Genomic DNA, 27,582 nt, shown 5'->3' with positions numbered 1-27,582 from the left:
ATCAGAAGGTCAAAAGTTCATACTTTTGCTGATGATTGCAGTGTTTGGTACTTTTTATGATTCCTCACTTACTGGAGTGATCTGTGTCCATATTCAGCAAGAGCTGGACAACATGCATTCTTTGAGAAAGACAGCACTGAAGATGCTGGAGATCAGAGTCGAAAAATGTGGTGCTGGAAAAGCATAGGGGTTAGGCAATATCTGAGGAGCAGGAGAGTCGATGTTTTGAGCATATGTGGATGAAGAGCTTATCCTCGAAATGTTGACTCTCCTGCTCCTCAGATGCTGCCTGACTGGCCGTGCTTTTCCAGCACCACACTCTTTAACATACACTCTTGGGCTGATAAGTGAAAAGTAACATTTGCACCACAAAACTGCCAATCAGATAATGCAATTCTCTTTTCCTTGATATTCAGTGGTGTTATCATCACCACATTCTCCTCTAAAAACATCTTAGGAGTTACAATTGACTAGAAACTAAACTAGACCAGCCAAGTAAGTACTTTGGATACCAGAACAGGTAGGAGCTTAGGAATTCCACAGTGGAGTAGCTTGTCTCTTGACTTCCTAAACCATGTAAAAGGCACAAATCAAGAGTGTAATAGAACACACTCCACTTGTCTCAATTAGTGCAACCCCAACTCAAAAAGATGACATCATCCAGACCTGTATGATTGGTACCCCATCCACTGTCTTTAATACTGACTCCTCTCATCACCAGTGCACAGTGGCAGATGTATGTACCATCTCCAAGATGCATTACAGTTATTCATGAAAACTCCTTCAACAACAGCTTTCTAACTCTATAATCTAGAAGGATAAGGATAGCAGATACATAGGAACAGCACCAAGTAATACACCATCCTAACTTGTAACAGCATCCCTTCCTTCACTACTGAGTCGAGAATGTGGTGCTGGAAAAGCACAGCAGGTCAGGCAGCATCCGAGGAGCAGGAGAATCGACTTTTCAGGCATAAGCCTTTCATCAGGAATCTCAGATGCTGCCCGACCTGCTGTGCTTTTCCAATGCCACACTCTTGACTCTGATCTCCAGCATCTGCAGTCCTCACTTTCTCCTTGTCTGTTGGACAGCCTTCACAATTTTAGCAAAAACCCCAAGATGTTAGTAAGAAAAACTTTGCAGGATCAATAGGGCTGCTTTTGGCATTGTCATTTCTGCCACCTATGTTAATGTTAGATGGATTGTCCAGTTTCACTTCTTTCTTAGTTCTTGTCAATTTCAGAGAGCCAGTCAACCACCGTAGCTTTGGGTTTGGAGTCAAATGCAGGCCAGACCAGGTAAGCGCAGTAAATGTTGTCCCTAAAGAACATTAGTGACCGAAATGGGCTTATACAAAAATCAACAATGGTTGCCATTAGACTAGATTTTTTAATTCAATAATTTTTTAAAATGAATATACCTTTCATCATTTGCCATGGAGTGATTCTGACCCATGTCCCTAGAGCTTTAGTTTGGGATTCTGGATTACTAGTCCAGTGATAATCCCACTTTGCCATCACCTGCCAACATCATATTATGAATGAAATGGTTATTGTAAACTAGGAATTGCTTACTGCTGTACTATTGGGATTTTTAAGATCCCTGCAACTGCTATTTTATTGTTACCACAGGCCTATCAGTGTTTAGGTAGTACATCTGACCTTTCAGATCAAAATTCTCTGAATACATAAGCTCTTCGCTCAGTAACTGCATCTTCTCGTTTCATTTTGTTTTAAAAGTCCAAAGCAGGTGTCTGGTTATTTGTCAGACAGTAAACACTCAGGGCAGGAATATCACAGGGGAATTTACCTGTGAATTACTGGAAAACCTCTAAGCATTATTGAAGATTTATATTTACAACACCATCTACTAAATATAGATTCTAAAGCATTTAATAACTAAATCAAAAATAGTTGTATAATGTTTTAAAAAAATAAAACAATTTTAATACATTGTGGACTTGTGCTTTCAAGAAATTAAGTGTAATTATCCAATGTTAAATCAATTTACTATAATGTTTAACTACCATATGTCTATACATGTATTCTTCGATATACTGTATATACTTGAGTAATAGTTGATCTCATGTAAAAGTCAACCTCCTATTTTTGGCCAAATAATCTGAAATTTCCCATACATCTCATGTAAAAGTCGACCCTATTTCTTCACAGATAACAGCTTATCGTTTTTGAGTAAGTGTGCCAGTCGCTGCGTTCCAATCCTGCTTTCCAGTCTGCCAGTTGTTCCACTCTGCTCCTCTCTTCCAGTCCACTGGCTGTTGTATTCTGCTCCGGGTTTTCAGAATTACCATAATTTGTTTCTTTTCTTCTTTACTCATTTAGACATCAATTGGGCTTCTGCTAATGATGCCGTATGAATTTTGACAGGTGTGAATTTCAGTCCCTCAAGAATAGTATCCATGTAATATTCGACCCATAAATTTAACCTTAAGAAGTGGTCAAAAAATTCCACTATTACTCGAGTATGTACAGTAAATGTTACTTCAAGGCTAAGGTCACAATCCGAAAAAGAGGCATCTAACATAAAAGGTTAACTCTGAATCTGTTTTCACAGGTATAGCCAGATTATATTAAAGACAGTGCTTTTTGTTTTCAATAATGAACATTAATGCAGATTTTTCACAGTATCATAAGCACAGATATTTACCGCTGAGGCCCTTTCCTGTGCATCAATACTCGCTAGGAGATTTTGGACTCGCTCATGAATTCTATCCCAGGCAGGGTGGCTCACTGGATCAAAATACAACCTTTTGAGAGAAAAAAAAGACAATTTTAACAATGCCATTCTAGTAAACTATATTATGATTTGTCCACTCCCACCCCCATCCTCCTATTCCTTTCTCAATCCCCTACCCCCGATGAATGACTTATGCCCGAAATGTTGATTCTCCTGCTCCTCAGATACTACCTGGTCTGCTGTGCTTTTCCAGCCCACACTGTTCGACTCTGATCTCCAGCACCTGCAATCCTCACTTTCTCCCTTTTTCCACTTGATGATCATTAAAGGAGTTGAAGTTTCTAATATAATAAATAATAGTTCTTTTTGCAGTGTTTTGTTTCATTACATCAATATTACAGAATAGAGTCATCTCACCCTTGCACCGTGAAAGCAGACACAACTGTGGATCTTTGTATTGCCCCACTGGCATGTTTAATGTTGGAATGGCCCATTAAACGCAACACATGGCCTGCTAGTCTCCCCCAAATCCCTCTCCCCAACAAGAATCTGTCTCTGTTTTCACAGGTGGGGGACTAGGGAGTGAATGCATTAAGTATTCCCCCTTCACCTGCTCTTTGGCTTACTGAGGCCCTTAAGGCTGCAAATAATGCCCAACTAACTGCCTGCCTCATCATACTCCCCACTGCAACATTACCTATGGGGAGGCCTATGTCAAATGTGTAGCTACCAGATTTGCTGGGCAGGCTAAGGTGATGCAAAGAATGCAGGGTACCTCCTTTGGGAGTACCTAGTGGCCATCGGAAGGAACTCCAACCCCAAGGTCATTCTACCCCTTTAATCCTCCCAACCAACCCCTCAAAAACAGATCTATCACCTACTTTACCCACCTCACTGGGGCTGCCAACACTTCCCCATCAATACATCATAGGCCATCAAATTCATCTCCATTACTCCACCTTCACATTCAACAGAGGATTTGCAAGCAAGGCTTACTTTATTAAGATGTAGGTGACCATCACGGAGAAGCTGACAAGCAGACTGCTGAGCAGATGCCCATAACCTCTACGCAGCATTAGCAAGATCTATTGCCAGGTCTTTGTGCTTTTCGGGTCAACAGGAAGATAAAATCTCTTCATGACGAGAAAGAGAGGCTGCTGTCAGCATTTGGGGTCTGCACCAAAGGGAGCTCCTAAGTGTGGGCAATGCTTGTTCAGCACCTCTACTAGTGATACCAATACCTCTAGTAGCTGTGGTGATAGCAAAGGTTCTTGCCGCTATATAGTAGCCTTACATGTCAGTCCTCAGAGGCCACATGAAAGCTGGCCAAAGTTATCTGCGGCTAAAAAGCAGGCCTGATCAGCACCTTGTCTCCATATCAACTACAAGCACCATGGGACCATGATAAATTCTTAATCTCGCAAGGAATTAAGGGATACGGGGAGAGTGTGGGTAAGTGGCGTTGAAATGCCCATCAGCCATGTTTGAATGGCAGAGATGACTCAATGGGCTGAATGGCCTTACTTCCATTCCTATTTCTTATGGTCTTAAAGAAGCATGTACAAGATATTCGTGAAAGGTATCTAGCTCTACTCAAAACATGTGAAAATAATACCTAGATGTTGAGCTGCTTAATAAGGTTACACATTTCATTGGACCTCCTTCCAATCCTTGCTCCCCTTTCAGAATTCATTTACAGCATTGTTCCCTCAGTGGACTGCGAGTGATTAAATATGGTGCAGGCAGTCAAGTCTTTAGCCATAACAAACACCCCTGGTCACTGAATGATAGACTGCAAAATGGAAGAAATGACAGTACGACTACTTAAATGTTATGCTGATCTGTCCCAAATAATCCTTGTGCATTTCTCATTGTGCCTTGACTGTGGTCCACTTCCTTCATCATGCAACATCTGGCATCCTCATTGTTGCATTCAACATCCTTCCTCCTCTGCTAGGTTTTGAGATGCACAACAAAACCACTATGAGACAGATGTATCAAAAGATGTCTTCAGATTTAGACACTTAAAATCACATTTCTGCAGAGATACTGCTTGCTCATTGGTTCTGCGGTTGACTTTTGCCAGATATTGTGCCTCTGTTCTGCATTGATTAGTAGGTTGCTCACATTGAAAAGCTCCCATGTCTCTACATTCTTCCAACCCGCAACATTTATGATTTTTTAATTAAAAGTCTGTAACATAAGACTCCAATCAAATAGTCTCATATTCTTGCCTTTAAAGCATTCTAAGAATGTAAGTGGATTGTGATCTGTGTACACAACCGTCTCCAACACACTGTTCGTGACATACACATTAAAACATTATAACGCCAGTACCAAACTCAATAGTTCCTTTTTGATTGTGGAGTATTTCCTCTGGTGGATGTTGATTATCTTTGAATTGTTACCAACTGGCAATTCAATCCCATCCTCATCTTCCTGTAGATGAGGATGGGGCTCCACAGCTCCAACTCCTATGTCAACAGCATAGATAGCTACTGTAAAAGTTTTTGGAAAGTTGGGTGTAGCTAAAACTAGTTTGGTGGTTAATATGGCTTTCAAATGGTAGAATATGTCCTGGCATTGTTCTGTCCACCAAAACTTTTGTTGTTCTTCAGCAAATTGGTTAACGGTGCCACTACATTGCTGCAGTTTGGAACAAACTTCCGATAGAATCGCTTAGTCCCAAGAATTGAAGCACCTCTTCCTTGATGTCCTTTGTCTTTGCATTCCATAGTGTCAACCTTCCATGACCAATGTTATGCTCCAAGAACGTCAACTCTACTTTTGCAACTCCATTTTATTTAAGCTTGTCACCAGTTTTGTTTCAAAGAGCTCTGCCAACTGTACCATGTGATCTTTCCAGGACTTACTAAAGATCAGACATCGTCCAAATAGCCTGCACAGATTGTTAGCCCAGCCACAACTCTGTTCATGAGTCTTTGGAATGTGGCAGGTGCGTTCTTCATTCCAAAGGGCATCATTTTTAAACTGATATAGCCTTTGAGGTTACAAATGCAGAAATGTCTTTTGCCGACTCTGATAAAAGATACCTGCCAATAACCGTGCATCAAGTCCAACTTGTCTTGTCAGACTTTCTCGATACAGCCCTCCAATCTAGGAATTGGATAGGAGTCCGATTTTGTAATGGCGGTGACCTTCCGATAATCCACGCAGAATTGTTGAGACACATCTGGTTTAGGAACCTCCACGTACTTTGGCTTGGTTCGATGATGTCCTCATTGAGCGTGGCCTCCACCTCCATCTGGACCTCTCTGGCTTTGAAAGGATTAAGCTGATAGGGGTATCATTTTATCGGAGCAATATTCCCTACATCTACTTCATGTACAATAGCATTAGTCCTCCCCTTCTGATTCTTACATATGTCCTTATTCTGCAGTAACAGATTTTTCAACTGTGTTCCATGCTCCTGAGACAGGTAACTCACTAACGTATCCCACTCCTCAAGGACCTCTTCATTTTTTAACCTATTTTGAGGCACCTCAAAATCCACATCATCTGGATTTGATTCCTCACTCTGTGGGTCAGTAACTAACATCCGTTTCTCTAGTTCTTTCTCTCTAGAATAATACGGTTTCAACATGTTCACATGACATACTCGATACCCTTTTTTTCTATCTTTACTAAATAGTTCACCTGACTCAACTTTTCTCAATTTGATAGGCACCATTACACCTGGTTTTGAAGGGATCTCCTATCACTGGTAAAAGTGCTAACACATTGTCCCCTCAGGAAATCGTCAGTGTCTCAGAGCTTTTATCTGCCACCTCCTTTATTCTATACTGTGCCCTCTTTTGGTGCTGTTTAGCTAACTCACCTATTCTATTTAATCTCTCTCTCACCTTTGATACCTAATCTAAATGTGGGATCTCTGAATTTGGTCCTGTCAGTTTTTCCTTAATTAATTTCAAAGGACCTCTCACTTCATGACCAAAAATTAACTCACAGGGAGTTACCTGAGTAGATTCATTTGGGGCATCATCATTCTAACTTTAAAAATCAATCCATATTTTTGTCTCAACCGATCTCTGGACCCTCATCCAAAAATACGCTCTTCCTCACATACTCCAATCTAGATATTTGTGCATTCCTTCACCTTCCTTTGCCCCACCATTGTTAGCAGTTACTTCATTTCTTAGTGCAACTCCCTACAAATTTCTTCCTCAACTCTCCTTCCTTCTCCACTATTAAAAACAATATGTTTTGAAGCCAAAGGTCAATACTACAAATTCTGGAAGCACTGCCGATTTCGCTATTCTTACAATACTATATTCCATGTTAAAGATTTCTATAGATGCATTGTGCAAGTAACAAAGACATAAAATAACAGCCTATTTTTTATAATTTTACTTCAAGAAATCAGCCTTTTCACCAACAAAATGAAGTATACAGTTATCATGACTTCCATTACCTGTTTGGATTACATGGTGGTTTTCTCCGTGAATAAACAGAAGATGAGTATGGATCATCTCGAGTAGTTGCCTTTAGTGGATAACTAATAAGTTCCTCTGCTTCACTAGACAGCTCATCCCAACTAACAGGTTCTCGAACATCAAAACTCTTTGGAATTAAAAAGGTAAAAATAGTATTTCATTTGGAAATTAAAAACAATTGCAATCATAAAATGTTTATTTTCTCCAACCATTTGATTTGCATATGTTAGATTCAACAACATTTATTTCCTATATGAAGGCAGTATAATTTCTTTCAATTTACCAACAGCGAAGGGGATAGTTAATCTTTTCTCCAATAATAAAAGAGGTGAAATCCATAAATGCAGATCTTGCCCCTGATGATTTTCTGGTCTGATTTTTTTAATACTAAGTGAAAAATTCAATGAATTTGGTAAATTCCACTCTAATAAAATTTGAATCAAACATGGGACAAGAGTCCAGTTTTAACTAACCAACTAAATGTCAGCTTTCCTTGTCATCAGTTTCAGAATCAATCATATTTAAATACTTAGACCAAGCTCCAAACATTCAAAAAGATGGATAGCTCTACCATGACAGGAGAGGAACTAGTATTTTGCTGAGGAGTAAATGGTCTCTAGCAGCTTGGAGAAACATCGAGAAGAACCGATTGGGAAATGAATAGAAAATGTTGGTAAGTAATAATGTTACGAATTCTGTAACAGGGCAGAGATATACATTAAGTTACCAAAACAGTGAAAGTTAAAGTTAAAGTTAGAGGAGGAGAAATGAACAGTGGTACATTAAGAATAACTATGTGGTCCAGCAGGAAGATTGGCTAGGTCAATCAATTCTAATATCCTGTGCACAGCAGCTCATCGTTGTGAAGAATGTGACAACCATATCAAATGAGGCAAGATAATAGAAACCAGCAACATTTTCCAGGAATGCGCAGCTAAAGCCGGTCATTTAGTCTGACCTTGCTTTTATATTTTTCTATTCATTTTTCTTCCTTACTTGAAACACACTTTTACCTTCTGTATCTCAGTCCACTCAGGAAAGTGAGCCTCTGTTCTCTTTTCTTTTTCAAGATTACTCAATTTTGCTCTGATGTCTAGATACATTGAAAATGTGCTTGTAAATTTGTTCGGATATATTATCACCACTACAATTGGGCTAGGAGGTAATGTTTTCATCTAAATAAAACCAAGAATTGTGGATGCTGGAAATCTGAAACAAAACAGAAATTGCTAGAGAAATGCAAAGGTCTCAGCAGACAGTATAGGTGGAGAGAAAGCAGAATTAATGTTTCAGATCCAGTGAGCTTTCTGAAGAAGATAGGTACTGTTCAGTACTGTGATACTATCACAGAGTAGAAACTGGATTTCAGGAATTCAGTTCTGGTCTTCCTGCTATTAGGAAAGATGCTGTTAAACTTGAAAGGGTGCAGAAAAGATTTAGAAGGATGCTGGCGGGATTGGAGGACTTGAGCTAAACGAGCAGCTGAATAGGCTGAGGCTATTTTCCCTGGAGTGGACGCTGAGGAGTAACCATATAGAGACTTATAAAATCATGAGGAACATGGATAGGTGAACTGAATAGCCAAGGTCTTTTCAGCAGGATAGGGGAGTCCAAGATTAGAAGACATTGGTTTAAGGTGAGAGAGGAAAGATTTAAAAAGGGGGCCTAATATTAACCTTTTCATGCAGAGGGTGATGCGTGTATGGATTGAGCTGTCAGAAGAAATAATGGAGGCTGGTACATTTACAACATTTAAAAAGCATCTGGATGGGTTCATGAATAGAGTAATATGGGCCAAATGTTGTCAAATGGGACTAGATTAATTTAGAATATCTAGTCGACATGGAAGAGCTGGACCAAAGGGTCTGTTTCTGTGCTGAACATCTCTATGACTCCTATAAATGTCGAGCTATAGGAAAGATTGACATGGACTTGGGAGGCAATAAAACATTCAAGGATATAAAGGAGAAAGGAGTTTAACAATGGGTATTCGCAAAGAATTGCGGTCAAGATTTTATTTTGAGAGGAGTGATAACATAAGATTTGAGGGCGGGGGGGGCAAGGGAGACAAATTGGAGAGAAAAGATTATTAACAGATATTAGCTAACTGGAATCAAGTAGGGAAGTTGGATGGTAGTGGTTTAGCGGCAATACTGAAAGGAGCAGAGGATGATCTCATGGACAAAATGAATTTGGAGAGGCCAGCAGTAAAAATACGAGAGAAACTAGAGAAAAATATGCTGGTTCAGGAATTGAACCCAAACTAATAGGGGATAGTTAGCTCAGTTGGCTGAATGGCTGTTTCATGATGCAGAATAATGCCAACAGTGTGGGTTCAATTCCTGCACTGTCTGAGGTTGCCAAGAAGGATTCTCTTTCTCAATCTCTCCCCTCACCTTATGCATGGTGACCCTCAGGTTACACCAACACCAGTTATCTCTCTCTCTCTCTCATGAGAGAGCAGCCCTATGACCTGGTAAGACAATGGTGATGTTACCTTTTACCTATAAGTTTAACATACTGAAATATCCCTAGGTTCTTCAAAAGCTGCAATGCAAATTATAGAATTAAATGTTGCAAACTTATTCTTTTATGGAATGTGATCATTATTGATAAGGTGAGTATTTGTTGTCCATCTCCAAATAGATTTGAACTGAATGGCTTGCTAGGTCCCTTCAGAGGTCAGTTAAGAGTTAATCCCATTGTTGTGGGTCTGAAGTCACATGTGGGCCAGACCAGACAAGGAAGGTAAATTCCCCCCACTAATAGGACATTAGTGAAGCACATGGGTGTCACAATGGTCAATGATAGATGGCAAGGCTGCCTTCCTGATACCGGATTTATTTACTGAATTTAAATTTCACTAGCTGCAGTGACAGAATTTGAAATGGTGTTCCAAAACATAATTTGGGCCTGGTGGATTTCTAATCCAGTGACATTGGCACTCTCTTCCCACATTTGGTATCGAGGAACACAAGGGGATCTTAGATAAAGTGACCAAACAATGATGAAAAAGATGCATTTTACAATCCATCTTATAGTAAGGGAGAATGATAATAAGCTGGAGATGTGTAGACAAGAGTATTTCAGATATTGGGGTCTAGGTCACTGAAGGCAGAGTCACCAGTGGTGATCATTAAAATGAGGATGCTGGAAATCAGAATGTAAGGAGCACAGATATCTCTGAAGACTGAAAGGCTGGAGCAGACAACAGAGATAGGGAGGGGAAAGGCTGTGGAGGGACTGGAAGACAAGGATGAGAATTTGAATTCAAGGTTCTGCTTAACCAGGAGGAAGTGCAGCTGGCCAGTGACTGGACTTAGTGCATGACATGACACCAGTAGCAGACTTTTCAATTATCCCTAGTTTACGCAAGATAGAATGTGGAAGACTAGCCAGGAATACATTGCAACAATAAAGAGCTAATGGAAGCAGGAGGGTTATAGCAGCAGATAAATCAGAGGAGAAAAGACAAAGCCAAGTGATGCTATAGAGTTTGAAACAGGCAAACTTGGTGATGGTGTGAATGAGATTGCAAACTCATCTTAGTATCAAATAGCAAATCTAGGTTGTAAACAGACTGACTTAATCTCAGGCTGCTGCTAGTGAGAGGATGCAGTCATTAGCTGGGGAATGCATTTCAGAATTGGGAACAAGAAACCATGTGTTCAGTCTTCACAATATGTTAGAAAATTTCTGCTCATCCAGTACTGGATGACAACTAAGCATAAGAGTAGAGGAATCCAGCGAAGTGGAGATTAGCTAAGTGTCTTATTTATCTACTGCACTGTCTTAGGATGATGTCACAGAGGGACAGAATGCAGATGAGAAAAAGGAGGCGCAAGGGATTATAACAAATCTAAGTTCTACTCACCTTCCCTAGATTGTACCGTGATCTGCAACTATCTAAATTAGGGAACAGAAAAAAAGGCTTAGAAACTAACAAGGCCATTTATCATGCATTGCCTGTGTATATGAGAAAATTCTGTGTTCTGCTTTTAAATTCAAACTGAACCAATAAAGCTTCTTTTCATCTGAATTCCTACTAATTGATAACGAATATCTTCATCATTCGTCTGTCAACTTCATTGTTAAAGAATATCTTTATCATTTGTCTGTCAACTTCATTGTTAAAGAAGTCTTACATATTTCTTATTGCTTTGTTATACAATTGAACAGATAAAATACTGCTTTAAAATATGTCTTCAACAAAGTAAATGAGGCATAGACCAAGATATGCCAAAACTCATTCCTTCACCTTCTCTCAGGAAGAGGCACAGTATTAAACAGTAATAATATTACACAGTATTACATACTGTTTTACAGTATTACATACAGTATACACACTATTACACAGCATCCCTACTTTTGCGACAGAAGCTCCTGATCAAATCCCTTTTCAGAACTCATGGTGACAGAAGGTGCATTTAAACTGCATCATTAATGGACTGATAGTCAGCCCAGAATCCTTCTACCAACTCCCCAAAGGGGGAGCAGGTATACGTTGATATAGATTTTTAAACGCCTGGAGGAAGAACGCCTCATCTTCCACCTCGGAACACTTCAACCCCAGGGCATCAATGTGGACTTCACCAGTTTCCTCATTTCCCCTCCCCCCACCTTACCCCAGTTCCAACCTTCCAACTCAGCACCGTCCTCATGACCTGTCCCACCTGCCAATCTCCCTTCTCACCTATCTGCTCCACCCTCCCTCTCTGACCTATAAACTTCATCCCTACCCACATTCACCCATTGTACTCTTTGCTACCTTCTCCCCAGCCACCACCATCACCACCAACCCCCCGCCCATTTATCTCTCCACCCTGCAGGCTTCCTGCCTTTATTCCTAAGATAGGGTTTTGCCCGAAACGTTGATTTTCCTGCTCCTCAGATGCTGCCTGACCTGCTGTGCTTTTCCAGCACCACTCTAGTGTAAACTCTGGTTCTAGCATCTGCCGTCCTCACTTTTGCCTAAAAAATAATGTTGATCCTAGTAACGATATCCATAATTCCACAAGTTCACACACAAAACAAAAGAGATGAAATAAGACGACGAGAAGTGTGCATTTACTTGAACTAAAAACAAAGTACTGGAGAGTCCGGCAGCATCTGTGGAGAGTAAAAACAAGTTAACGCTTCGAGTCCAATAGGTCTCTTTGAAATTGATTCAATTTTTTTTAAAACCATCCTCAGTTAATTATTCTTTCCAAACAGCTTTTGATACATCTGCAGAATTAATTACTCAACTAAATAAAATCATAATGTAAATAAGCACAATCTTACCATTATGATAGATTGATGGAGAAGCAGTCCGTGGCCTGGGCTTTGCACCTCTATTAAATGACGAGCAGGATAGTGAAGATGAATGTTTTTTCTCGCACTGATTTCTGTCACACTAATAAAATCAAAATAAACATTGACATTATAATACCTGAAATGTTTATATTATTCTTCCAAATATTGAGAAAGAAAATACCAATCACGTGAGTCACTTATTCTTATGTTAAGGAATCATAAAGCTTAGTGAACAGCCTATTAGTGAATTACGAAACAAGATTTTCACCTGATGAAATCACTGATAACATAGTCAGACAGATTTTTGTATGTGGCTAATTTCCTTTAGGTCCAATCTCATTTTCACTCTCCATCATCCACGATCACTATATTTTATTTGTAGTGTTGCCTCACAAAGTAACAGCATGAAAAGGGTTATCAGAAAGTATGTCACTATCCAATATTTTTTATCTCATGGACCATAAATGCTCTCATTTCTTTCCCAAGGAGATTTGTAAAGTTAAAAAAAACTTATTAATTTTTCAGAACACATTCTGGGCTCCATACTTTGGAAGAAGGTCAACACATTGCAGAAAGTGCAGAGGACACCAGAGATGAAGATTTCAGTTATGTGCAGAGTCTATAAAATATGAATTGGTTTCCTTAGAGTGGAGAAAGATGAAAACATGATATAGAAGATGGGTTCAGAATTATGAAGGGCTTGGCAGAATAACAAAGGAAGAAAGATCTCCCAGCACAGAACTGTCAGAACCAAAAAGCCAGAGATTTAAAGTACTTGGCATAAAAGCTAGAGGTGACACAGTGAGTCATTATATAAAATACACTGCCTGAACAGTTAGTGGAATCAGATTCAAAATTAACTTTCAAAATGAAATTGAAAGGAAGAAAATTGCAAGGCTATGGGGAAGCAGCCTGGGAATATGTCTAATTGGATAACGCTGTCAAAGGGCTACAGTGGATGATAAACGGAGTAGTCTCATTTTGCCAGATTCCATGAGATGAACATCTTGTGGGCTTTGGGACCAAATGGAGGTCCTGAACTCTCACTCACTGGGATCTATATCATCAGATGGCCTCTGAAATGACCAGCTCCATATTTATGCCCTGGCAGCCTCACAATTTTTCCACTCCAAAACAGAGAACTGGGAGGTATAGCCACACAAAAATATTTAAGCACTCTTAGAGTCACAGAGCCCTTTGGAAACAGACCCTTCATTCCAGCTCATCTATGCCAAACAGATATCCTAAATTTGATTAGGACTGGAAACTTTGTGGAGACATTATTGGGGCTGCGGGAAGGCCTTTCCTTCTGTTAGTCACTTGCCACCATAGAAAAGACATTGCAACGAAAGTGTCCATTCAGCCTATTAGATGTCCCAAAAAAAAAACTGGCTGTCTAATTCAATCTCACCTTCCAGTACCTGGATGGTGACCTTCCAGCACCAGGTGACAGCACTGCAGGTGCAGACTGCCTCTCTAAAATTCAATTATTGACTACACAGTTAATTCCTGTCACCCACTGACTAAAAACGGTGTTCCTCCTATCCACTCAAATCCTTCTACTAATCACTTTCAATGAAGCCATGAGTCCAATGTCTCCTGATTCCTGCTGTAAGGAAACTGCATTCACAAAACTGGTAACCAGCTCACAGCAGATGGGATTGTCTGTCTACCAGCAATTTGCAACAAGATCTAAAATCACCCCAATTTGGGCATCAATTATTAAACTTAGCTGCTGCCTGCAAACTGGTGTACCCATGGAAAACAGTCCAGTGGCTGGAATACGTCAGAGAATCCTGACATGGGATCCACTATTTGCTAACCACCTTCAGACTCTGCCTCATGAAGAAGAAGAATTTTGCATGAAGCCTGATTAACTCTAAACTTCAATATAAAATAATCTATTCATGTGAGCTCCCATCTTGTTATAGTTACGCTAAGTGCAACCCAGATGTCTTGATTGAAAGTCTGAAATACCCAGGACAATGTCACTTACTTTAAATGGTGTGAAATATAGAACCCTCAGCTGTTGAATTTAGAGGCAATAGTTGAAGGAGTTCTGTTGCTGAATGAAGATTGAAGAGCTTTGCTTTAAGTAATACTTAAATGTTTAAGGTCAATTGAAGAAGGATCCTCTGAGAGTCACGACACGAAACATTAACTCTGATTTCTCTCCACAGATGATGACAGACGTGCTGAGCTTTTCCAGCAATTTCAGTTTTTGAGAGTTGAGATTAATAGATCATTTTTGGATTGGCAAGCTATAACTAGGGGAACGCCTGAGGGATCAGCGCTGGGAGAAAATGAGGACTGCAGATGCTGGAGATCAGAGTTGAAAATGTGTTGCTGGAAAAGCGCAGCAGGTCAGGCAGCATCCAAGGAGCAGGGGAATCAACATTTTGGGCATGAGCCCTTCTTCTGGAATGAGGAGAGTGTACCAAGCAGGCTAAGGGAGGAGGGACTTGGGAGAGGGGCATTGGAAATGCGATAGGTGGGAGGTGGTAAAGGTGAGGGCGATAGGCCGGGGTGTGGGTGGGGGCGGAGAGATCAGGAAAAAGATTGCAGGTTAGGAAGGTGGTGCTGAGTTCAGGGGTTGGGACTGAGACAAGGTGGGGGGAGGGGAAATGAGGAAACTGGAGAAATCTGAGTTCATGCCTTCTGGTTGGAGGGTTCCTAGGCGGAAAATGAGGCGCTCTTCCTCCAGCCGTCGTGTTGCTATGGTCTGGAGATGGAGGAGTCCAAGGACCTGCATGTGGAGTGGGAAGGGGAATTGAAGTGTTGAACCACAGAGTGGTTGGGTTGGTTGGTGCGGGTGTCCCCAGAGATGTTTTCTGAAACGTTCCGCAAGTAGGCAGCCTGTCTCACCAATATTGAGGAGGCCACTTCGGGTGCAGCAGATGCAGTAAATGATGTGGGTGGAGGTGCAGGTGAATTTGTGGCAGATATGGAAGGATCCCTTGGGGCCTTGGAGGGAAGTAAGGGGGGAGGTGTGGGTGCAAGTTTTGCATTTCTTGCGGTTGCAGGGGAAGGTGCCAGGAATGGAGGTTGGGTTGGTGGGGGGTGTGGACCTGACGAGGGAGTCATCTTTTCGGAATGCTGATAGAGGAGGGGAGGGAACTATATCCCTGGTGGTAGGGTCCGTTTGGAGGTGGTGGAGATGACGACGGATGATATGATGTATATGGAGGTTGGTGGGGTGGTAGGTGAGGACCAGTGGGGTTCTCTCCTGGTGGCGATTGGAGGGGCGGGGCTCAAGGGCGGAGGAGCAGGAAGTGGAGGAGATGCGGTGGAGAGCATCGTCAATCACGTCTGGGGGGAAATTGCGGTCTTTGAAGAAAGAGGCCATCTGGGTTTTTCGGTATTGGAACTGGTCCTCCTGGGAGCAGAAGCGGCGGAGACAAAGGAATTGGGAATATGGGATGGCGTTTTTACAGGGGGCAGGGTGGGAGGTGGTGTAGTCTAGGTAGCTATCCCATATTCCCAATTCTTTTGTCTCCGCCGCATCAGCTCCCAGGAGGACCAGTTCCAATACCGAACAACCCAGCTGGCCTCCTTCTTCAAAGACCGCAATTTCCCTCCAGACGTGATCAACGATGCTCTCCACCGCATCTCCTCCACTTCCCGCTCCTCCGCCCTTGAACCCGCCCTTCCAATCGCCAACAGGACAGAACCCCATTGGTCCTCACCTGCCACCCCACCAACCTCCATATACATCATATCATCCGTCGTCATCTCCACCACCTCCAAACGGACCCTACCACCAGGGATATAGTTCCCTCCCCTCCCCTATCAGCATTCCGAAAAGACCACTCCCTCCGTGACTCCCTTGTCAGGTCCACACCCCCCCACCAACCAAACCTCCACTCCCGGCACCTTCCCCTGCAACCGCAAAAAATGCAAAACTTGTGCCCACACCTCCCCCTTTACTTCCCTCCAAGGCCCCATGGGATCCTTCCATATCCACCACAAATTCACCTGCACCTCCACACACATCATTTACTGCATCCTCTGCACCCGATGTGGCCTCGTCAATATTGGGGAGACAGGCCGCCTACTTGCGGAACATTTCAGAGAACACCTCTGGGACACCCGCACCAACCAACCCAACCACCCCGTGGCTCAACACTTCAACTCCCCCTCCCACTCCACCAAGGACTCCTCCATCGTCAGACCATAGCAACACGATGGCTAGAGGAAGAGCGCCTCATCTTCTGCCTAGGAATCCTCCAACTGGAAGGGATGAACTCAGATTTCTCCAGTTTCCTCATTTCCTCTCCCCCACCTTGTTCAGTCCCAACCCTCGAACTCAGCACCACCTTCCTGACCTGCAATCTCCTTCCTGACCTCTCCGCCCCCACCCCACTCCGGCCTATCACCCTCACCTTAACCTCCTTCCACCTATTGCATTTCCAACCCCCCTCCCCCAAGTCCCTCCTCCTTACCTTTTATCTTAGCCTGCTGGGCACACTCTCCTCATTCCTTAAGGGCTCATGCCCAAAATGTTGATTCCCCTGCTCCTTGGATGCTGCCTGACCTGCTGCGCTTTTCCAGCAACACAGCATCAGCACTGGGGGTCTCAAATATTCACAAATCATATCAATTGCTTCGATAAACGGACAAAATGCAGGTTTTCTAAAATTTGCTGATGACAAAAAGGTAGGAGAAGTAGTTATAAAGGAGTCTGCAAAAAAGATATGAAATGTTTAAGTTGACAAAAATGTGTGAGATGGAGTGTGGGCGCCCACCGTGTGGGCGGCACGGTGGCACAGTGGTTAGCACTGCTGCTTCACAGCGCCAGGGACCCGGGTTCAATTCCAGCCTCAGGCAACTGACTGTGTGGAGTTTGCACGTTCTCCCCGTGTCTGCTTGGGTTTCCTACAGGTGCTCCGGTTTCTTCCCACAGTCCAAAGATGTGCAGGTCAGGTGAATTGGCCATGCTAAATTGCCCGTAGTGTTAGGTAAGAGGTAAATTTAGGAGTGTGGGTGGGTTGCGCTTCGGCGGGTCGGTGTGGACTTGTTGGGCCGAAGGGCCTGTTTCCACACTGTAAGTAATCTAATTTAATCTAATCTAAAATGAGAGAAAACGTCAACTTGTCCATTTTGGAAGGAAGAACAGAAAGGCAGCTTATTATTTAGGACTGCAAACATCTGTGGTAGAGAGATCGGGATGTTCTAGTGTATGGATCACAAAAAATTAACATTTAGATGGACCAAGTGATTAGGAAGTCAAATGGAATGCTGCCATTTATTCCAAGGGGAACAGAATGTAAAAGTAGGTAAGTTTATGCCTATAATTCTTTGGACAGTTCTGATTTCCTTACTAGAAAGGATACAATTGAAAAGAAGCTGTTCAGAAAAACCTTCTCCAATTGTTCTTTGGAATGAAGGAATTTTCTATGAGAACACGTTGGACTGGCTGATCATGAATAAGCGATGACATTTTCGAAATGCAGAAGATTAGGAGGAGACTTGACAGGTTGGATGTTGGAAGGATGTGTTCCCTGTGGGAGAGACTAAAAATGGAGAGACAGTATAAAACTTAAGATAGAGACGGGGAAACAAACTGATCAGTGTTTATTCTCTCAGCCATTAGTCTGTGGCATTGTCTTCCTCAGAGAGCAGTGGAGGCAGAATCATTGAATATTTTGAAGGTTGAGCTAGATAGATTCTTGCTTGACAAGGGACTCAGAGGATTAAGGGAGAAATTGAGATCACAATTAGATTTGTCATGATTTTATCAAATGGGAGAGCAGGTTCAAGAGGCAGAATGGTTTACTCTTGCTCTTAATTCTTATGTTCATACAGTAGTGGCTCTCTGACATCTTCTGATAGGTCTGACTTTGGTGTCAGTTCCTATGCTGAGAGTATATCCACTGTTGCCTTACTACCGCTATTCCTTTCCTCTCCCTCCCCAGGCCTCTGTGCCTCTGCTGCCAAAATGTGTCTACTCTCCTTGCTGCTGGGCTCATTGATCAAACATCCATTAATAGCTGTTGCTTTGCTTGTGGTCAGCAGTGCTCCCAACAATATCAGGAACTTAACCATGTCTTATGCCCCACAATGGTAGGACGGCCATCACCTGCTTAAGTGCTGCTGATCCTGTAAGTCTACATATCAGTGGTGCTAGGCAAAAGCGAGTACTACAGATACTGAAAATCAGAGTCAAGAGTGTGGTGCTGGAAAAGCACAGCAGGTCAGGCAGCATCAGTGAAGCAGGAAAATCGACATTTCGGGCAAAAGCCCTTCATCAGGAATGAGGCCTTGAGGGTGGAGAGATAAATGGGACAGGCTGGGGGCAAGGTAGCTGAGAGTGTAATAGGTGGATGGAGGTGGTTTTAAAGGTGATAGGTCAGAGTCAAGGGTGGAGCGGATAGGTGGACAGATAGGATAGGTCACGAGGGCGGTGCTGAGCTGGAAGGTTGGATCTGGGGTAAGGTGGGGAAGGGAAACGAAGAAACTGGTGAAATCCACATTGATGCCATGGGTTGGAGGGTCCCAAGGCAGAAGATGAGGCATTCTTCCTCCAGGTGTTAGATGGTAAGGGAGTGGCAATAGAGGAAGCCCAGAACTTGCATGTCCTCAGCAGAGTGGGAGGGGGAGTTGAAATGTTCAGCCATGTGACGATGGAGTTGAATGATGCGCGTGTCCCAGAGATGTTCTCTGAAGCACTCTGCAGTAGGTGTCCTGTCTCTCCAATGTACAGGAGATTGCATTGGGAGCAACATATACAGAAAATGACATTGTGGAAGAGCTGATGCAACTTTGATGGATGTGGAATGCTCTTTTGGGACCTTTGACAGAGATGAGGAGGGAGGTGTGGGCACAGGATTTGCAATTCCTGTGGGGGCAGGGGAAGGTGCCAATAAGGGAGGGTGGGTTGGTGGTGGTGGGGTGGGGGGGGGGGGGGGGGGGGGTGTAGAGGGCATGGACTTCATGAGGTAGTCGCAGAAGAAACGGTATTTACGGAAAGCGGATAGGAGTGGGGAGGGAAATGTACCTCTGATCGTGGGGTCCGTTTGTAGGTGGTGGAAATGGTGGAGATGATGCGATGTATACAGAGGTTGGTGGGGTGGAAGGTGAGGACTGGGGTGTTCTGTCCGTGTTGCAGTTTGAGGGGTGGGGTTCGAGGCGGAGGTGCAGGATGTGGATGAGATGCGCTGGAGGGCATCATCAGCTATATCAGAGGGGAAATTGATGTTTGTGAAGAAGGAGGCCATATGGTGTGTTCTGTGGTGGAAATGGTCCTCCTGGGAGCAGATGTGACAGAGGCAGAGGAATTGGGAATCAGGGATAGCATTTTTCCAGGAAGCAGGGTGGGAGGAGGTGTAGTCCAGGTAGCTGTGGGGATTGGTGGGCTTGTAGAAAATGTCAGCGTTGAGTCGGTCACTGTTGATGGAGATGGAGAGATTCAGGAAGGGGAAACAGGTGTCAGAGATGATCCAGGTGAATTTAAGGTTGGGGTGGAATGTGTTAGTGAAGTTGATGAACTGTTCAACTTCCTCGTAGGAGCACCAAGTGGCGCTGATGCAGTCATCAACATAGTGGAGGAAACGGTGGGGAGTGGTGCAGGTGGAACGATGGAAGATGTTACACGTAGCTGACAAAGAGACAGGCATAGCTGGGGCCCATGTGGGTGCCTATGGCTACCCCTTTCGTCTGGAGGAAGTGAGAGAATTCGAAGGAGAAATTGTTAAGGGTGAGGACCAGCTTAGCCAAACAAATAAGAGTGTCAGTGAAAAGGTACTGATGGGGATGCCGGGAGAGGAAAAAACAGAGGGCTTGGAGGCCTTGGTCATGACAGAGAGAGATGTATAGAGACTGAATGTCCATGGTGAAGATGAGGCATTGGGAGCCAGGGAAACGGAAGTCTTGGAGGAGGTGGAGAGCATGGGTGGTATATCGAATGTATGTGGGGAGTTCCCGGAAGGGGGATAGGAGAGTATCAAGGTAGGTGGAGGTGAATTTGGAGGGGCAGCAGCAAGCTGAGACGATAGGTTGGCCGGCGTAGTCATACTCGTGAATCTTGGGTAGGAGGTAGAATCGGGTGGTGCGGGGTTCCCAATACATGAGGTTAGAAGCTGTGGGTGGGAGATCCTTGAGGTGATGGGAGATGAGGTCATGGTCGAAGGGGACGGGAGGAGGAGGAGGTGTCTTCAAGTTGGTGCTAACTGTGTAGATTTACAAGTCATCACACAATCCATGTTGAAAATTGACTTCAGAACTAAACATGAGCAATGTTGTCAAATGGCTATCCTTTGAAGGAAATTTTAATGAAAGATCCTCTGGCAATGTTCAAGGAACATCTTGACCAGCTTCCTCCACCAAAAACTCCTTAAAGTAAGATCTGGATTTTAGCCTGGAGGTGTAGGGAGTATTAATGGGAAGTTAGAAAACACAGACAAGGTTTTCTGAATGTCCTGTCCATTTAAAAAAAAATCTGCAAGACTCTTAACTTTTGGGATACTCGCCCTGAGGATGCACAATTGAAAGTTGCAAACCTGAGTCCAAAGTCAGCTTCATAAATCAGCAGCCTAAAAGAGCAGGTAGATGAAGCATGGGAACGGGAATGACAAAGGGTTGGATATTTGGAAGGGGTTCCCAATTATCATGATGGTGCAGCAATTGGTGGTCAGAGTGAGTTCAGAGGGGAAAGAGCAGATGATCATGTGGAGAAGACTGGTATGGAAGGTGCTAGCTATGAAGAAAGGTTGAGTAGGTTAATAGCAAATTACTGTGGATGCTGGAATCTGAAACCAAAAGAGAAAACACAGCCACGGGAAGGTTCGGGACCTGATTGCGTACAGACCGAAGGTGCTCAGTAAAGCGACCACCCAGCCGACGTTTTGTCTCTCCGGAATAGAGGATGCCACATTGGGAGCAATGAATGCAATAGACCCAATTGAAAGAGGTACAAGTGAAATGCTGCTTAATCTGAAATGAGTGTTTGGGGCCTTGGATGGTGAGCATGAAAGAGATAAAGAGGCAGGTGTTACACCTTCTGCGGTTGAATGGGAAGGTGCCGTGTGTGATGGGAGAGGTGTTAGGTGTGATGGAGGAGTGGACTAGGTTGTCCCGGCGGGAACGATCTCTGCAGAATACAGACGGGGGAGGGAAGGGGAGATGTGTTTAGTGGTGGCGTCGTGTTGGAGTTGGCGAAAATGGCGGAGGATTATTCTTTGCATGTGAAGGCTGGTGGGGTGAAAGATGTACCTATAAAGCAGTTGTGGGAGCTTCCCGTGGCTTGCCACTTCAATACACAACCCTGCTCCCATGCCCACATGTCTGTCCTTGGCCTGCTGCAATGTTCCAGTGAAGCTCAACGCAAACTAGAGGAACAGCATCTCATCTTCCGACTAGGCACGTTACAGCCTGCCGGTCTCAACATTGAATTCAACAACTTCAGATGATTATCCCATCTCGACCTCTCTGTTTTCATTCTGCTCTGTAATTTTATTTCATTAATTTTTTAAAAATGTTTTCACTGTTCTGTACCTCTTATTTTTTGATCATCTCTCTTCCTCTCATCACCTTTTTGCTCTCCTCTTGCCCCTTTGCTACCCTTCTCTCCTGTTTTCCATTTTGCCCCTGCTTCATCCATCCTCCCCATATGTTGTCACATAGCATTGGCTTCAGCCTTGTCATTCACAGCTCCTAGTTTCCCTATAATCTCTCTATGCACTGTCATTATCACCTCTTTATTGCTACCTTTGCTTCTGGAGCCATGACTCACCTTCTCTCAGCCTCATATAAATACCTTCCTACTTCTCCCTTTTTTAAAAAAAACTTTGACAAAGGGTCAGTTAGACTCGAAACATCAGCCCTTTTCTCTCCTTTCAGATGCTGTCAGACCTGCTGAGATTTTCCAGCATTTTCTCTGAGTAGGTTAGGTTTACTTTCATCAGAAAAAAAAGGAGATTGAGGGGCGACCTGATTGAGTTTTATAAAATCATGATGGGTATAGATAGGGTGGAAATGTGTTGCTGGAAAAGCGCAGCAGGTCAGGCAGCATCCAAGGAACAGGAAATTCGATGTTTCGGACATATGCCCTTCATCAGGATCTGCATCTGCAGACCTCACTTTCTCCTATAGACAGGGTGGGTAGAGACAAGCTTTTTCCCAGGGTGAAGGATTCAATAACGAGAGGTCACACTTTCAAGATGAGACATAGAACATAGAACATAGAAAAATACAGCGCAGTACAGGCCCTTCGGCCCTCGATGTTGCGCCGACCAAATCCTACCTAACCTACACTAGCCCAATAACTTCCATATGCCTATCCAATGCCCGCTTAAATGACCATAAAGAGGGAGAGTTCACCACTGCTACTGGCAGGGCATTCCATGAACTCACAACCCACTGCGTAAAGAATCTACCCCTAACATCTGTCCTATACCTACCACCCCTTAATTTAAAGCTGTGTCCCCTAGTAACAGCTGACTCCATTAGCGGTAAAAGGTTCTCAGTGTCTACCCTATCTAAACCCCTAATCATCTTATACACCTCTATCAAATCTCCCCTAAACCTTCTTTTCTCCAATGAGAACAGGCCCAAGTGCCTCAGCCTTTCCTCATACGATCTTCCTACCATGCCAGGCAACATCCTGGTAAACCTCCTCTGCACTCGTTCCAATGCCTCCACATCCTTCCTATAGTATGGCGACCAAAACTGCACACAATACTCCAGAGTCTTATACAACTGCAACATGACCTCAGGACTCCGGAACTCAATTCCTCTACGAATAAATAGACGTGGAAAGTTTAAGGGGGATACACGCAGCAAGTACTTCACACAGAGGGTGGTGGGCATTTGGAAGGAGTTTCCAGCAGAGGTGGTAGAGGCAGGCACGTTAGTTTCATTTAAGATGCATCTGGATAAATGCATGAATAATTGGGGAGTAGAGGGATACAGATTCTTAGGAATTGACTGACAGGTTTAGACAGTACATTTGGATCAACTCAGGCTTGGAGGGCCGAAGGGCCTGTTTAGATTAGACTTACAGTGTGGAAACAGGCCCTTCGGCCCAACAAGTCCACACCGACCCGCCGAAGCGAAACCCACCCATACCCCTACATTACCCCTTACCTAACACTACGGGCAATTTAGCATGGCCAATTCACCTGACCCGCACATCTTTGGACTGTGGGAGGAAACCGGAGCACCCGGAGGAAACCCACGCAGACACGGGGAGAACGTGCAAACTCCACACAGTCAGTCGCCTGAGTCGGGAATTGAACCCGGGTCTTCAGGCGCTGTGAGGCAGCAGTGCTTGTAAATTTTCTTTGTTCTTTAGGACCAGACATACAGCCTGCAAGATGGACAACTCTGGTTCAAGGTGGGAGCTCATCACCAACGTTCCAAAGGGAATTAGATAGGTCAACAGAGCTGACCTTACCCAGAATATACACATCCCTTGAAATAGTACATATATTTAAAAGTCCAGCATAACTAAGGCAAATGCATTTCAAAGTATTTCCGAGTATGCATGGCTCTTAGACTTATTCAGAAAGCCATGCTGACACCAGAGTGAATCAACCTCTCATGCTTTGTGGAGGAATTGTCTTTTGTTCCTTAAATTTTAATCATAGTAATTAATTCATTTTATCTCTAGGCCTGAGAACAATATAAAATGGATGACATTATACTGTGGATACTAATTCATGAGTGTTTTATTTTAAGTTATATTCCCGCCATTTTAAAGGGCATGTATTCGCTAATTTAAAAGAGAATGCTGAGTAACCCTTGAGAATTCTTCAATGTAATTTTAGGTCTTTTATCAAGAGTAAATTACAAAAGTATTAGAAAACTTAGAGATTTTTATAGTGACAAAAAATCTTATACATGATTAAACTCAACTAGCATATTTGTACAGAGCACTTAAATCAATTAATTTAAAAATACTTACAGAATGATTTGTAAATGAAGTCCTACTAATGGAATCTGACTTGCATGGAGATGAAAGTTGTCCATCATCTGAACAGAGCTCAAGTAAACACTTCCTACAGTATGGAGAAAGTGATCGTGATCTGACCGCTGTTGCTGGCTTCTTGTGTTCCTTTACACATTTCTTTTCACTACACGATTTTCCTATCAGGTTAAATGATTTTGCACACCTTGGTCTTCTGAATTGATTTTCCTTTCTTCCACTTTCTGACTGCATTAAAGAAATAAAGTTTCACAAAACTAAGGCAGTGCAGTTACGGTATGAACAGTTTATATTGCTTTTTTGTTTCGCCCTGAAAAATTTCTGGACATCTTGCTACTGCAATCCACAGCTTCATCCAGACATGTGGCAAAATCCCTGTTTACCTGCTTATCCAGAGTTTTACACCACATGTCTGACAAAGTTACAGGAGCAACTAATCCAACGAAAAGATATTACATGACAGGGACAATTGTTATAAATTTGCTGTATTATTTCACAAATAAATTATAGCAATGAGAAATCATTAAGAATGATATTAAATATACATTTTATGCAAAATTGACTTAAAAATATATCAGTTTCAAACCTTTGATAATCACAATTTCTTTAATCCAGGATCCTCTAAAATTGGAACATCAATATTAAAGACTCACCAGACATAAACTCGAAGAAACCTTCTTTGGTGATCTAGGGCAGCACTCTGTAATTGTTGTTGTTGTGGAGAACTCCAATTTTGGTGCAATTAACTGAAATATTGACAGAAATGTTGAACTATCTGTTTAGTTGACTGAACTATTTTCTTCATTGCAATTGTTATACCATCTAATATTGGGAAAGTATTTATGTTGTAGTGGGGAGTTGCAGACACCAGGAATATATGCAGTGTTCACAATGCTCAGACCAAATTAGTAGGAGATTTATGGGCAGAACAGTTCTGAATTTCTGATAAGATGCTGCTGATGGAGACTTGGTAGTGTACATCCATTGAAGTGCAATTGGTTGGAGAGTTGGCTTGTGATACAAAGTGATGTCAACAGTGTTGGTTGGAATCTGGCTGAAGTTATGAAATTAGTCCTTTGCCTGAGGTGATGAATCCCATGTGAACCCATCACCTCTAATGAGAGAGCAGCCCTATGATCTGATAAGATTATGTTGACTTTATTTTTTTTTAAAAATCCATCTAATTAGATATTTTAATACATTTTGATGATATTTTTATACATAAAACATATTCTAATAATTTCTAGGGCTGATATCAATTGTTTTACAGAATATGTAGCATTTCGGACACTGTGGGATGTTTGTTTGAAACCTTACTGTATCGCCTACCTGAAAGTGTTTATGCAGGATCTGTATCATTTTTATGTCTGGGCTTCATTTACGCATCTTCAGTGTGAAATCTGTTTCTTAAAGGTGATATGAATGTGGATATAGGAAATTTAGTTTGCAGTGGAACCTTTAAAGGGATGAATGTGCCTTCAAGTGAAATGATACACAAGCTTTCAGAGGTAGAGTCACTCAATCTGAAATGTTAACTCTGCTTTCCCATCACAGGTGCTGCCAGATCTACTGAGTTTTTCCATCAATTTCTATTTTTGCCACAGGCTTTCAAGAATTGACAATTTTCTTTGCAGCAGCCAGAACAATAAGGACAATAAATATAGATTTCAGGTCCCTAAAGTTACAGCAACTGATAGATAAAGAAAGTACAAAAGTTGCATAGAGCATGGAAACAGACCATTTGGTCCAACTCGTCCATGCCAAGCAGATATTCTAAATTAATTTAGTCCCATTAATTTAGTTGCCCTTCCAAGTCTCTGATTTGGTAGAAATTCTGCAAATTTCTCCACCACCTTCAGTGGTCAAATTAGGAGAATGATAGCATGTTCTTCACCTGACTGGATGTGCTCAGCTCCAATAACACTGAAGCTTGACACCATCAAGGGTGGAGCTAAGAATCTCTTTAACAGGTGCTTAAAATAGCCACTTTGCAAAGTCATACAGCCATGATTAGTGGGGTGGAACTGGGGGAAGTCTGGGAAGATGAGATGCATATGGCACAAGTAGTTATACTTGTGTTGCAATGACTGTGATTATCATCTATTCATAAAACCCAGGCTTGGACAATATATGAACCAAATGAGGAGTTAGCCTTTCAACTAGACTAATATTTTGGTAACTACTGTTGCCTGTATGTTATATATCCAGTACACAGGCATAGTGAAATGAATGGCTTCCTCCTCCAATAAAAGGTATTGGGGGACAAAGTAAACATACCCCGGAACGTTTAAATTTAATGCAGCCCCCCCAATATAAGAACCCAATCCAAATAGCTGCTATTCAGCTGGGATGGTGCTCATGAACTCCAAGTGAAGATTTATGTGTATTCAAAGATTTCATTGTGTGTCCCTGAAACAGTGAGACTCATTTCCGATAGGTTAAGACAATATGATAGTTTAATTGTTTTATTCTTGTCAGGTTAGTTAGTTTTTGTAGCTGAAAATGTGTTGCTGGAAAAGCGCAGCAGGTCAGGCAGCATCCAAGGAGCAGGGGAATCGACGTTTCGGGCATGAGCCCTTCTTCAGGAATCCTGAAGAAGGGCTCATGCCCGAAACGTCAATTCTCCTGCTCCTTGGATGCTACCTGACCAGCTGTGCTTTTCCAGCAACACATTTTCAGCTCTGATCTCCAGCATCTGCAGTCCTCACTTTCTCCTATTTAGTTTTTGTACTTTAGATATTAAGTTGATCTACCATTATTGTTGAAAGTCAAAGTTGAAGCCTATATTGTAGCTATACAATGATAATATTTATGATCAAGTTACTTAGCATTATAAAAACACAAGATACAATTTTTAAAAATCACAAACTAATCACTAAATTCTGATTATTATCAATTGAAAATGGTGTCTTACAAAAGCTGGTGAACATCTTTTCATCAGCGCTTCTCTATCCACTCCAGGATATGAAGGCGTTAACTTTGGCTCGGGGAACAAGAAATTTCTAGTATTGTCTTCATAGTTTGCTAAGATTTCATCCACTATAATCAAACGGTGAAAATACCATCAGTCTTTTAACAGAAAGCCACAAAATTTATTTTCAGGATCCTCTGGCATCAAGCGTCCAAAAGGGTCATTAACATAAATGTTATCAACAGGGTGCACCAGAAAAAAAATGCTGAATCATAGGAACTTATTCTCGATGCAAGCATCA

At 42.5% G+C, this 27,582-nt stretch overlaps 1 protein-coding gene across 2 annotated transcripts in view; it reads right to left on the bottom strand.

Moving 5' to 3' along the window:
* The window catches only part of spata6l (spermatogenesis associated 6-like), a 67,357-nt gene that overhangs the window by 8,457 nt on the left and 31,318 nt on the right, over window positions 1-27,582 (bottom strand). For both annotated transcript variants that reach the window (XM_060846764.1, XM_060846755.1), the window contains exons 6-12: window positions 27,285-27,409; window positions 25,024-25,116; window positions 24,350-24,598; window positions 12,436-12,547; window positions 11,027-11,058; window positions 7,131-7,279; window positions 2,669-2,768 (exon numbers count right to left, since the gene is read on the bottom strand). In XM_060846764.1, the coding sequence (XP_060702747.1) occupies window positions 2,669-2,768; window positions 7,131-7,279; window positions 11,027-11,058; window positions 12,436-12,547; window positions 24,350-24,598; window positions 25,024-25,116; window positions 27,285-27,409 (860 nt within the window). The remainder of the gene's footprint in view (window positions 1-2,668; window positions 2,769-7,130; window positions 7,280-11,026; window positions 11,059-12,435; window positions 12,548-24,349; window positions 24,599-25,023; window positions 25,117-27,284; window positions 27,410-27,582) is intronic.

The sequence above is a fragment of the Hemiscyllium ocellatum genome, chromosome 2 (genome assembly GCF_020745735.1).
Source record: "Hemiscyllium ocellatum isolate sHemOce1 chromosome 2, sHemOce1.pat.X.cur, whole genome shotgun sequence".
Classification (NCBI taxonomy): Eukaryota; Metazoa; Chordata; class Chondrichthyes; order Orectolobiformes; family Hemiscylliidae; genus Hemiscyllium; species Hemiscyllium ocellatum.
The sequence above is the reverse complement of the archived record's forward strand: the minus strand, read 5'-3'. Positions and strand labels throughout refer to the sequence as shown.